Source organism: Octopus bimaculoides, chromosome 2 (genome assembly GCF_001194135.2).
Source record: "Octopus bimaculoides isolate UCB-OBI-ISO-001 chromosome 2, ASM119413v2, whole genome shotgun sequence".
Taxonomy (NCBI): Eukaryota; Metazoa; Mollusca; class Cephalopoda; order Octopoda; family Octopodidae; genus Octopus; species Octopus bimaculoides.
In genome coordinates, this window is record NC_068982.1 from 65,857,366 (window position 1) to 65,870,663 (window position 13,298).

A 13,298-nucleotide genomic window follows, 5' to 3' on the forward strand; every position below is an offset into this window, starting at 1 on the left:
CATGGAAAAACATTCAAGCGAGGTCATTGCCAGTGCCGCTGGACTGGCTCCTGTGTAGGTGGCACATAAAGAACACCATTTGAGCGTGGCCGTTGCCAGTACCGCCTGACTGACCCTCGTGCCGGTGGCACATAAAAGCACCCACTACACTCTCAGAGTGGTTGGCGTTAGGAAGGGCATCCAGCTGTAGAAACTCTGCCAGATCAGATCGGAGCTTGGTGTAGCCATCTGGTTCACCAGTCCTCAGTTAAATCGTCCAACCCATGCTAGCATGGAAAGCAGATGTTAAACGATTATGATGATGATGAGGAGGAGGAGGAGGAAATGTGTGGAAGAGAAAGGAGTTGCAATTTGATTTCTTAGGGCGGAAAGTGTGTTGTTACATGTGGGTGTGATACAACACTTCTAGCACTCAGTTTCTTGGAAGGGTCTTCCCTAAGACCTCATATTGCCAAACATCTTGGTCTACCGTCATTTCTACCATGAGCCCCAACATCCTAAGATCAGTCCTCATCACTTCATCCCATTTCTTCCTGGGTCTCCCTTTTCCACAGGCACCATCCACTTTCAGTGGCAGCTACTTCTGTATACAGCTGTCTTTACTCATATGCATCACTTGTCCAAACCAATGCAGTCTCCTCTCCTGCATGCCACATCAATCCCTCTTATGCCGAACTTTTCTCTCAACACAGTTGTATTTTGTCGATCATGCACACTGATGTTGCAAATCTAATGGAGCATACTACCTTCATTCCTCTCCAACCTACGCGTCATCAGCAGTCAGAGCCCATGTCTCACAACCATGTAACGTAGCTGTTCTCACACAAGCATCATACAACCTACCTTTCACTCTGAGAGAGTTTTACTGTCAACAGAGGTAGTAGTTCTCTGAACTTCCTCCACTCTATTCTTATTCTAGAAACAATACTTTCAGAGCATCCACTGCTGTTACTAATTTGGTCACCTACATAGCAGAAATTATCTACTACCTCAAGAGAGCCTCCTAGGCATTTGAGAGAGTTGAAGTCCCTCTTAGTACTTACTGTTCCTGCGCACCTGCCACACGAAAGTGACCTTATCTCATAATCTTCCTATGATTCCACTGCATCTCTTATGCATCCATAGATTACACTTGGTGCAGCGAATGGAATTACATCCCACTCTTTTCCTACATATTGAACAGAGCCATTTGCCAACCAGAATGAGTGTCTTATTTCCTTTCTCGATAACAACTATGGATGCAAGCTGAGCTGTAGAACCTTTGCTATCGAGAGAAGCCTCAAGATACATCAGGGAAAGACTTGTTAGAAGAGGACAGAGTAGTGTGAATCATCTAATCGGAAAACATGTGGCAAATTTTCCCCAGACACAAATCACAGCGTATCAGTAAATGCTACAGCAAAAACCTCTTTCCAACCGGAAACTACAGGTTATGAGACTGATGCATGCACTTGCAAGAAACCGAGGGTTCTGTTGCCTGCTGCTACTGAAAAAGTAAGATATAAAGAATTTGAGAACAAGGTATGTAAATCTCTATATAAAATGACAGGATCTACAATGGAGAAACTAGGGAAGTTAGCAAGCTGAAGACAGGAATGAAATTATTTGGAGTAAAAAATCATGATCCCTGATTGGCAAAAGGGAAGAGTGGACCAAGCAGGAGGAACAGAAAATGCAGTTGAGGATGCAAAAGAACAACTTAAGAAAGTGATGAAAATTTGTTTTGCATCTATGGTAAGAGATCCCTTACTAGAAAAAAAAAGCATAGGTTAGTGACAGGAAAGGCATCCAACTGAAAACAATGCTTCAACAATATATCTAAGCCATGCTAGTATAGGAAAATGAACATTAAAAACAAATGAGCAAAGAAAAACTTCCTTTCAAGAATAATATTACAATCTCAATCAACTTATGAAACTGCTGTTACTACATCCTTAGTTCTTTTAGCAGCCATTCTCTTCTAACTTTCAATAGTTCAATAATTATGTCACAAAGCAGCAAAGCCTTTACATAATTTGCCACCACCTATTCCTCTGTGGATCAACATAACCTTTTGTTGTGGACAGTTGAATTGTAAAGTTTGCAAATGCTGGCATTTGAAAGAACACAAAGAATAACAAGCCACAACACAAAACATTTTATTACTATTGGCAGAATAATGTGTTAAAACTGCATTGTCAACATATGTCTGATGTATTCCGACTATTGTACAAAACGTGGAGGCGCAATGGCCCAGTGGTTAGGCCAGCGGACTCGCGGTCTTAGGAACGCGGTTTCGATTCCCAGACTGGGCGTTGTGAGTGTTTATTGAGCGAAAACACCCAAAGTTCCACAAGGCTCTGGCAGGGGTTGGTGGCGAACCCTGCTGTACTCTTTCACCACAACTTTCTCTCACTCTTACTTCCTGTTTCTGTTGTGCCTGTAATTCAAAGGGCCAGCCTTGTCATACTCTGTCACACTGAATCTCCCTGAAAACTACATTAAAGGTACACGTGTCTGTGGAGTGCTCAGCCGCTTGCACGTTAATTTCACAAGCAGGCTGTTCCGCTGATTGGATCAACTGGAGCCCTCATCGTTGTTACCGACGAAGTGCCAACTACCATTGTACAAAACAAAAAAAAAACATTTTTCTTTGCCTCTATCTGTGTGCTTACTGCAATACTGTTTCTGTGCTGCATCCATAGAAATGAATACTGCACCTTATATTGAATTTGACAAATGTAAGGTGTCAATGTAGCTGAGGTTGTTTAGGTTCACACTACAGCATTGCGGCTACTCTGATGTTAACACATTCACTCAGTAACCACATGGTCCTGGGTTCTATATTACTGCGTGGAACCTTTGGCAAACATCTTCTACCATCTTTCTTAGGTCGACAAGTACTTTGTGGGTTTAATTTCAAAGGGAAAAACTATTTAGAAGTCTGTCACATGCACGCACACACACACACAGACGTGTGTGTGTCTTTGTGTGTAAAATGTACAAGAACAAGTCAGACATAGGCTCTACAAGTTACATTGCAGGCTGATCATCTAGGCATGCAGTAACTTCAAATAAGGTAGAAGAAACTTTTTGATCCTCTCACATGGGACTTTTTCAGTACATGTGACACAAAATAATACACACTATAAAGCACAAGACTACAAAGTTGGCTTGTTTTCTCTGTTACTATTATGTACCTTCTACTGCAGCACACTATCAGATATCTCCTTCTTCCCCACTCACTTCTGACACCTCTGCCCCACTAATTCCTACCCAGCTCCACTATTCTCACCCACTTTTCTAAAATGTGAATAATCATGTCTCTTCTACAAGAAACTTGTTCTGCTCCAGCAGCTTTTCTCTCACACTTTGCCTCTCTCTCTCTCTCTACTCTTTATTCTTCTAGCATAAAGGCTCCCCACCTCCTTGGGGTTCATTGTCTGGCAAGCTGCATGGTGACCTCAGTAGTGCCGGTGGCATAAAAAAAAGGTGCTCAGTACACACTGTAAAGTGGTTGGCATTAGGAATGGTATCCAGCTGTGAAAATCATGCCAAAGCAGATAGTGGAGCACATTGCAGTTCTTAAGCACTTCAGATCTATCCTGATCGACACATGCCTGAATGGAACATGGATGTTAAATGATGATGATAATAATATTGATGGTGATGTAGACCATGAGAAATGATTGCAAGATAATGATAATGATACTTGTTGAGATATATTGATTTGGAAATCTCAAGTAAAGTACAAGTCAACTGGTTTTGTTACATTGTAAGCGAATGAAGTTGTGGGTATGATATTATGTTGAAATTTGATGAATTAAATGAGTGTATGAACTGTTTAATTGACTTGTTAACTTTATTCTGTTGTGGTAAAATGGAAAATGGATGAATATTTGGTTTAGAAATAGTTTCTACAGAATTTGTTTAGGATTTCTTCTATAACATTTCTGTTTTCAAAATGTAGGGTTTTGATGGGTGTTAGTGGTTGTTGCTGTTGTTTGGCACCTAGTCAGACTTGATTGAGCAAGTAAAGTATATTTCAGGGAATCATTCTCTTATCTTAATAACAACCAATACATCTTTCATAAAGACAAATCTACTGGAGACCCATTGTTCACCAATGGACTCTCAACCTCAAGAAATTTTACAAATGCCATATTATTGCACTTGTCATCAATAGAAATTTTGGATGTGCTTGCCTGTTGTCTCCATGTTTCTTATTCCTTGGATTTAAGGCAGATTGTTTCATCATGACATACTATAGGAGCTTTTTTTACCCATATTCTATGGGTCCCCCTCGTTCTTTATGAACTTCAGTGTACCCCAAAGTTTGGCTTTGTCTCCCATACGCTTCTTTCTTACCTACTTGCCATCATCTCCAACAATGTCCATTCTTATACAGAAAATACAGTCCATCATTCCTCTTGGAGCTTAGCATAATCCATATGCAACCTAAGTGTCTCATGTCAGACTGTCCTGATTCCATGAACATAGACCGTAAAAACAGTCTGCAATGGGATCATGTCAGTATTGTCTCACTAAGACAGTCACATAAAAAATAATAATAAAGTACTCCAAACATGAACAACATGCAATTAGACCCCTCAAAATCACTATAAATTTTAGGCCTTACCATTATTGGAGGATATCTCCTCACAATCTCATCTCCTCAACAGCAATGATTGCATCACAAAACCTGACCTTTCTCTTCAGGGTCAGAAAATACTTCACACCCTTTGCCTAGGAAATACCCTTTCACCCTTGCAAGTAAGAGATCTACAGTGGAATGCTGCTCCTACGTATTGGACAATGTTGCTGTTACACTCAGACATTCTAGACTGCAATAGAAAAATGGTCATATAACTAGTTAGCATGAAACAACTTTCTAATGCACTCCAACTTCTGGTCCACAGTTGTACTATCCCTATACTGTTTTTCTTTTCCTTGAGGACACCTGTATAGAGAAGTGTGCTTAATGTGGTTGGAACTTGCAGAAGAGGGAGACCCAGGAAAACTATGATGAAGGCTGACCTCAGTTTCCTTCATGCTAATTTAATTTAATTTAATATCAACTTTAGTAGCCTATGGCTTATTATGCAACAGATCAAGATAAGCTTATTGGTATTATGGAAAAAAAAAGCCAAGTGCAGTTTTTTTCTCCTTTTTTTGTAATTTATCCAAGTTGAGTAAAATTGGAAAATATTAAGATCTTGATGAAATTCTTTTAAGAAATAAATAGCAGCTTGGTTTGTGTCAAACAACAAATCGATCTTATTAAAAAAATTTTTTTTGTTAGATCTTTTGAAATAATTTGTTTAGTTGCATTTTGCTATTAACCAATTATTGACTTTGTTTCTTCTTTTGCAGATACCAACCAGTTTTCAAATGGCGTAGTACTTCTGCATCCTGCTAAAATTGTCTTGAACAGCCACTTAAACATCTGTCAAAATGGTTTCATTACAAGCACTGCGCAAAGACAAAAATGGATTATATTTATTCAGTTTTATTATCTTTGTTTATTTTGGAATTATGGATATAATTTTGTACATCACACTTCAAAAGTCTGTTCTAAATGAGAAGAAAAACGGCAGTTTCTCCCCTTTCCGGCCACTTACAGTGAAACTGTTAATGACAGATCCTGTTGATCACTACATTCTCTCTCCTGTTGCTGAATACTTTGATGAAATCACGCAATTCAGTCATGTCTTTTACTTTATTACCCCAAATATGATTAGTTTTTCCCACGTTTTCATTGCTATTATTGCTGGCAAGCTGATATCTTCGGACTCTCTCTACAACCGTCGAATGGGTGTTCTTATCTACCAGTTTCGTTGCTTCCTTGATGCCTTTGATGGTGTTGTCTATAGAGCACATGTTGGTGCTGGCCATATCTACAAATCTCACCGTTCATCGTTAGGTTACCTGGTGGATTCTGTCTGTGATATAAGCGGTGGTACTGCTTTGTGTATAGGAATGGCTGTCTATGTCTGTAGATACCCACCTTTGAAAAATCAGCAGGATATATTACCATGGACAAAACCCGTTGAAAACGGGACTGGAAATACTAAAAAAAATGGTCATGTAAGCAGTTGGATGGCCTTTTGGAGAACTTTCAGTTTTGGCATGCTGCTTGCAATGTCTGCATTTTCATGGGACAAAACTGTTGAGAGGTTCTCAGGTATTCTTCAAGTGCCTATTTCAGATGCTCAGGACAAAGTAAGTACAATTTTACATTCTCTTTTACATTGTTGTCCATATGTAACTACATCTCTACAAGTCTTTATCTTTTTCTATCTCTATCTTGCTGCATCTCTGCTTGTCTTTATCTCACTACCACAGCCCAATCTTTATCTCATAACATTTTATATACCATTTTCTCAATACATTTTGTTTTAAAAAATTGTACATCAAGAATTAATAGTACTGGTGTCCTTTGCAAGCTCTCTTTCTCTCTCTCTCTCTCTCTCTCTCTCCTCTCTTTTATCTCTCTCTCTTTTCTCTCTCTCTCTTTTCTCTCTCTCTTTCTCTGCTCTCTCTCTTTCTCTCTCTCTCTCTCTCTCTTTCTGAACTTCTGTGATTGATGTCTGTTGGATTAACAAAGATAGAGTAAGAATTTTTTACTATCACATTCAAGAAAAATGTTTAACTTTTTTGCTTTTGTGGCAAGTTTTGTTTAATTTCTGGATAAACAGAGTGGTCATGGTAAATGTATCTTTGTCTGTAGGTTGATTTATTTTAACTGAATAAATTGATAAGAAACAGTTACTGAGAATCAAGTTGTTTTATTCAGCTGTAACATTCAACTTCAGTATACAAAGCACATATCCATTTTTATATCAAATGACTGGCTACCAACCTTCAACTAAAGTATGCCATAATGCTCCTAAATTAGAAGTTGTGAAAAATTATGTCAGAGGTATTTAACTTGAGTTCATCAAAAATTTTGTGATGTGAGGTTATTAACTAATGTGACAATTACATTTTAGTGTGGGGTATATATTTTAGTGTGGGTGCTGTGGATGGAGAGAATTTTGAGTTGGATCTTGGAAAGTACATGAAATGGAAGGTGGCACAATATTTTGTTATCTAGGAGACATGTTGAATGGAGAAGGTGGATCAGGCATGGCTATGGTGGCTAAAGTGAGATGCACATGAAAATTCCATGAACCAAGCAGTGTGCTACTGAGGAGGAAAGTGTTAATGACACTGAAGGGAACGGTATATACTGCATGTATAAGAAGTGCTAAGCTTTCTTGGAATAAGACATAGGTAACAAATACAGGGCAGTAGATAAGGCTACAAAGAGCAGAATGAGAATGGTTCAATGGATGAGTGGAAATATCATTGAGTAAGAGGAAGACAGACAATGAATTGCAGAGTATGGTGGGAGTAAAGCCACTGATGAATGTTGTGAAAAGAAATTGGATGAGATGGCTGGATCATATGCTGAGGAAGAATGTGTAACGACCGTGCGACCAGGAGATGGTGACGAAGGAATGGCTCCTTTAGTGCATCGCATGGTTGGCACAAATATAAAAAACAAAGGACGTTAGTAGAAAGTCCAGACACAAAGATGGGAAATACCAGTTCATAGCTAAGGTACACAGTAGTTGAAGTGCTGTACCAAGAGGTTGTGGCGTTGAAAGCAGAGCCGAAGTAAGACACATGTCGTGTAAGAAGTTGAGGCTTTAACGCTGTTGTTGGTTACTTGGTACAGGAGTTCTTGCAGGTTGAATTTGCTGTTAACCTTGGTGAAGCATTTCACAAACAGCGTGAAGAAAGTTATGTTAGCGTTGCTGGTTTAGTGTGTACTTAGAGAAGTTGGTGTAGACACTGGCGACAAAGAAGCTTGTAGTAAACAGTTAATTGAACGAAGTGTTGGATCTCCAGTGAAGCGGAGTCATGTTGTTGCTGGAAATGGCTGGTGCTCTGTGGTCAGCGGCTAGACCTCAGAAGGTCTAAAGCCGAGACAAACTTTAGCGCAGACAAGCTAGCTATTTATGAGAAATAATCGGCTCAAACAGGGGTTCAGAAAACTGTCGAACGCGACCTTATCTGAAGGCGGTGATTGGTTGGGTTGCACCCTGGCACGAGACAGAATAAGAAAGAAAAATACGCCAATACCAACCAATCAGAGTGGTGGACATAAGGTCCAAAGAAGTGGCTGAAGGCTAGCTGTTATCTGCTACGTCTGCTTTCATATATATATAATAGAGAGAGAGAGAGCAGCTTCGCTACAAATGCAAGTGACTGGGAGGAGTGATAGAAATGAATGTAAAAGGAAGTAGAAGAAAAGAAAGACTAAGATTACAGGGTTAAAGATGATGGAGAAGGAAATGAGGGCAAGGGGGTTGGTGTGGAGGCATGTATAAGATAGGGCAAAATAGAGAAGACCGTCATGTGGTCCACATAGTTAACCCATTATTGAACAGGGAAATTATTTTAAAATGCTTGTTGTTATTGTATGTACTTCGCTACATTCAACCAATGTAGTTGCAGATGAAAATGCAGAGAGATAAAGTAACACATCCATAATCCTGTGGGTATAGTACTATGGTGAGTGAATATTTGCTAATTAGCTGGATAGCCTCTTTTATGTGATCTAGAATGTTTTTAGTTTTGTAATAGCAGCACTGTCTTGAATATGTGCACAGTGCTCCAATGTGGAGTGCATTCTAGTTTTTGGAAAGGTCAGTCCCTGGCCTTTCAAAAGTTCTTTTGTGATTTTGAGACATAGAATTTTATACCATTTTATTGATGTTATTTAGTGCAAGACTTTTTCTCTCTGATGTTTTTAATGATTATATCATGAAGAAGTCTTTGTACATAGGAATGCAAGTCTGGTGTGAAGTGTTTATCATGCATGTATATGGCATCTGTATGTGGTAGGTTAAGGTTGAAGGGTGGTGTTATCTGAGTAGGAATATGTGGATAAAACAGAAAAAAAGTTAGTGTATAGAAAGGAAGTGTGTGGGAAGATAGTTAAGCAGTGAGATACAAACTGATGTGATGAGGTTAGCTGATAAAAAACTTCTGATCGAAGATATAAGAGAGATAGATGATTTAACATTAACTCGAATTTGCTATCTTAACTAGGTTGTTCACACACTATACATGGTTGATGGCTTTACTCACATAAAGGGAAACAACATTACTTCCCTTGAAGCTGGCTGTGGGAGTAAGTTTCTTATAGATCTGCCTGTACAAAACTGTGCAGAGGGTTACTGAGAGAAGAACGAAAGGGAATGAAAGTAGTGATTGGTGATAACTGTTTCCATCACCTTTGAAATGTTGGAAGTGAGGTTCATAGAGTGGCGTCTGGCAGGGATCTGAAAGGTTCTTATGAATGACATTTGGTTGTATGTTTCCATAGACTAAATCCCTTTACAGAAAGCTTGAAGAGTTTGATAAGAAAAGGAGCTAACTCTGGAGTGCACAGTTTGAGAGTAATGGAAGGGACACAAACAGGGCTGGTCACTTAGTTGTATTGGAGATATCAGAGATTTACTGGCGAAGAGTGCAGTTTTATTGTCCGTGTGTGTGTGCAGGTTCCATGTGTGGTGACTATCTGTAGGAGTATTACAAAATTGTCTTGGTTGAAACATAGTGGGAGGAGAATAATAAAAATTCTGTTGGCTACAATTCAAAAGAAAAGAGGGTTGGTTGACTACTTTTTGTATGAAAGTATCCTTTCTTAATGGTTATTTTGTAAGCATTTCAGTGTTGGGCGAACATTCCTATGTTGTTTTGTAGCCTCAAGTGAGTGCTGATTAAGCGGATCTGTTCCAGTTGTAACCATTATGTCTTCTTTTCAAGCATAATATATCTAAGATTACCTTTGTACTTTTATTTTGTTATACGTTAAACATATTTAAGAAAAATATTGGGAAGGAAAAAGCAAAATGTTTGTCCATTGTTGAATGAAGTGCATAATGCCCTTAATCTCTTGATTTGGAAACAGCTATTGGACAAACTAGATTTGTTGGCATTAGACTGTTGTCATTGTCATCAAATACTTTTGTTATGGTTATGGAGCCATGGTCAGTCCATACTTTTTGGTTTAGAGGAAGGGGCAATGTCCAAGGCCTTCACAAGCCCTTTTAGAAAGGTGAAATCGATGTCAATAATCTATTAATGCTCATCGTGGATGTATGTTACTCAACACATGTAAGGAAAGGTATGAGCAGGGAGGGGATTCCAGGAGGCTGATGTTCTGTGAAAGAAGGACTGGTCATTGTAATTAGTGCAGTACCTGGGTAGGACTGGACATAAGGGTGATGGGAGGAGGAGAGACAAGAAAGATGGGAATGCATTAGTGGAGGAAGTATGAGCAGAGACAGTTGATAACTATATTCCATAGACCCAGTGTTTTAGATACATAATGTTGCCACAGCTTGCGAACACTAATATGCAGGTAATTATATTCTGAAGTGCAGTATAACAGTCTGCCTGCCTGCCTTTTTTTCTCTATTTTTTCTCCCATCCTTATTTATCAAGTTCAGGTAGTTGTTCAGTCTTAAGTCAGCTCTTAATCCTTGTGTCTGGTATTCCAGTCATGACTAGCTTATCTTTTTTTTTTTTCAGACTTAATATATCTAGGTTCACATTATTCAGTGTGACCTATCTTTTTGAAGATAGTAAAGTGTGCTTTGGGGGAGATTTGTCTGCTAGACCTAACAGGTCTCATGACTAGATGCTTTCTTGTTTGGTTCAAAATTCCTCAACAATCCCTATTGAAGTGGTTTTTAACCTATGACATAGTATCCTCTGGTGTTGTTGCAAGTTGCCTAATTAGATGCCAGTCATCTTTCAATATCAAAATTACATTAAACAAACGTCTTTCATTATAACTGTATATAGTTATTATTTACAATAATATACCTGACATCAAAATTGATGTCATAAATGTATTGAAAATAAACTGAAAATGGTATTTAATAAATGTGTTGACATAACATACATTCCATTTATTTGATACAGACTTGTATAGTAAAAATAATTAAACTTTTATTGAAAACATTTTGAAGGATTTGATAGAAAAAAGTGAACTAAATATAAGGGAGAGTTTTATATAAATTGTTTTGATATTTTTTGAGGTTAAAACAATGAAAATCTCTTTATTTAATGATTGAAAATTGTTCTAAATATTTTATTAAATTATTGGTGAGTCTGTACCATGGAAAATGACAGCGATTAACATGTATATTAAAAATTTATTCACAAAGGCACAGGAGTGGCTGTGTGGTAAGTAGCTTGCTTACCAACCACATGGTTCTGGGTTCAGTCCCACTGCATGGCATCTTCTACTATAGCCTCGGGCTGACCAAAGCCTTGTGAGTGGATTTGATAGACGGAAACTGAAAGAAGCCTGTCGTATATGTATATATATATATATATATGTGTGTGTGTGTCTGTGTTTGTCCCCCTAGCATTGCTTGACAACCGATGCTGGCATGTTTATGTCCCCGTCACTTAGCGGTTCAGCAAAAGAGACTGATAGAATAAGTACTAGGCTTATAAAGAATAAGTCCCGGGGTCGATTTGCTTAACTAAAGGCAGTGCTCCAGCATGGCCGCAGTCAAATGACTGAAACAAGTAAATGAGTATGCATGATTTATGGCAAGGAATACTGAAAAAGGCTTTGGAGTTTACTTACCACAATTTAGTTACTTTGATACATTTGTGAATGATATTGCTGACAAAATTCCCTGACAAATTTCATCCCTAAAAGTTGAAATCATGGCCCACTTTATGAGTTTTCTTACAGAACCACATGAACACACTTTTCACCCACTCTACCCTAGAAACCGAACTACAACCCTTCTTCTAACTGCATCTTTCTTTTCCTCACATTTTCTCTTCATAAATTACCATTGTTTTCCAATCTTCTTTCTTGCTCTCACTGCCTTGCTCACAGTATCCTACCCCCTGCAACACCCACACTCTATTTTTCTACCCAGGTTCTATGCTCAGATTATTGTTACCTGTGAATATACCCTAGCACTACACCATCTCTCTTCTACTCTCTCTTACACTTTTGCTGTTTCCTACTCTTTCTCTCTCTCTCTCTCTCTCTCTCCCTATGATCACTCATTACACACACACACACATATATATATATATTTGAGATGGTAATTTTTTTTCTTGCCAAATAAACACAAACATTATATATTCATTCTTCATTTATTATTGTTCTTGTCTTTATTTCCCATTGTCTGTAATTCTTTCATCACACACCTGTGACCTCTTCAGTGACTTTTCCACCCCATGTGTCTCTTCCTGCTCTGTTTAGTACATTCTCACAATTTTACATCAGGAATCTTGCAAAACAAATTCATAAACACACACACACACACACACACACACACACACACACACACACACACACACACACACACACACACACACATTGTATTTCGGGATGGTCATGGCTGTGTTCTTGTGGACAAGGTATTTAGAGGCCATGGGTTTGGTATAATAGGAGTGAAGGATCTGGACCTTATTGTTCTTGATTTCTAACCAGAGTTCCATGTCTAAAACTGGTAGCCTATAGTTGGGGTGCTTGTTAGAGTAGTCTGTTGTTACTTTGATACTCTGGTGGATGTAGTTAGCTATTTGTGGGATGCTCTCCATAGTGTTAGCTCCTAGATCAACATTGTCTTGTAGGGGTGCTTTGGCTACTATCTTGATATCATCCATATAGCGGGAGTACATGGTTAGGGTTATGGAGCTCTCTGCTAATTTCTCTTTGAGTCTCCTAACCCACAATACCATAAATAAGTTAGCCACATCACCAGCGATACTGACACCAATGGCTGCACCTTCCTCTTGGGCGTATATCTTGTTACTAAACTTAAATATGTGGCCCTTGAGTGTGATCTTGGTACTCTCACCCACTATGTGCGAGGAGATGGGGCTGAGGAGAGGGTCATTATGCTACTGAGAATAATCACACACACACACACTAACACAGATGCAGGCGCATATAAGGATACACATCATAGAAGAACAGAATGGAATAAGCTGAGCAAGAGCACACACAAAGACAGAAAGTGTCACTGAGGCGGTCACAGATGTGTGACGAAAGATTTCTGGTCAATGGACATTAGTTTGAATAAAAACAGTAATAAATAAGTGAAGAACGAATATATAGTGCATGTGTTTATTAAGCAAAAAAAAAAAAAAGAAATGACCACCCCGTAAAACAACAATATCTGTTTCAACTTATGACTTCACATCAGGAATCTTGCAACACAAATTCATAAACGTGTGTGTGTGTGTATATATATATATATATATATATATATATATAT

At 38.5% G+C, this 13,298-nt stretch overlaps 1 protein-coding gene across 3 annotated transcripts in view; it reads left to right on the forward strand.

The window, feature by feature from the left end:
• Positions 1-13,298, forward strand: part of LOC106883106 (ceramide phosphoethanolamine synthase) — a 74,376-nt gene that overhangs the window by 47,232 nt on the left and 13,846 nt on the right. For all 3 annotated transcript variants that reach the window (XM_052977897.1, XM_052977889.1, XM_052977882.1), the window contains one exon: positions 5,353-6,201. In XM_052977897.1, the coding sequence (XP_052833857.1) occupies positions 5,434-6,201 (768 nt within the window). In that variant the 5' untranslated portion in view covers positions 5,353-5,433. The remainder of the gene's footprint in view (positions 1-5,352; positions 6,202-13,298) is intronic.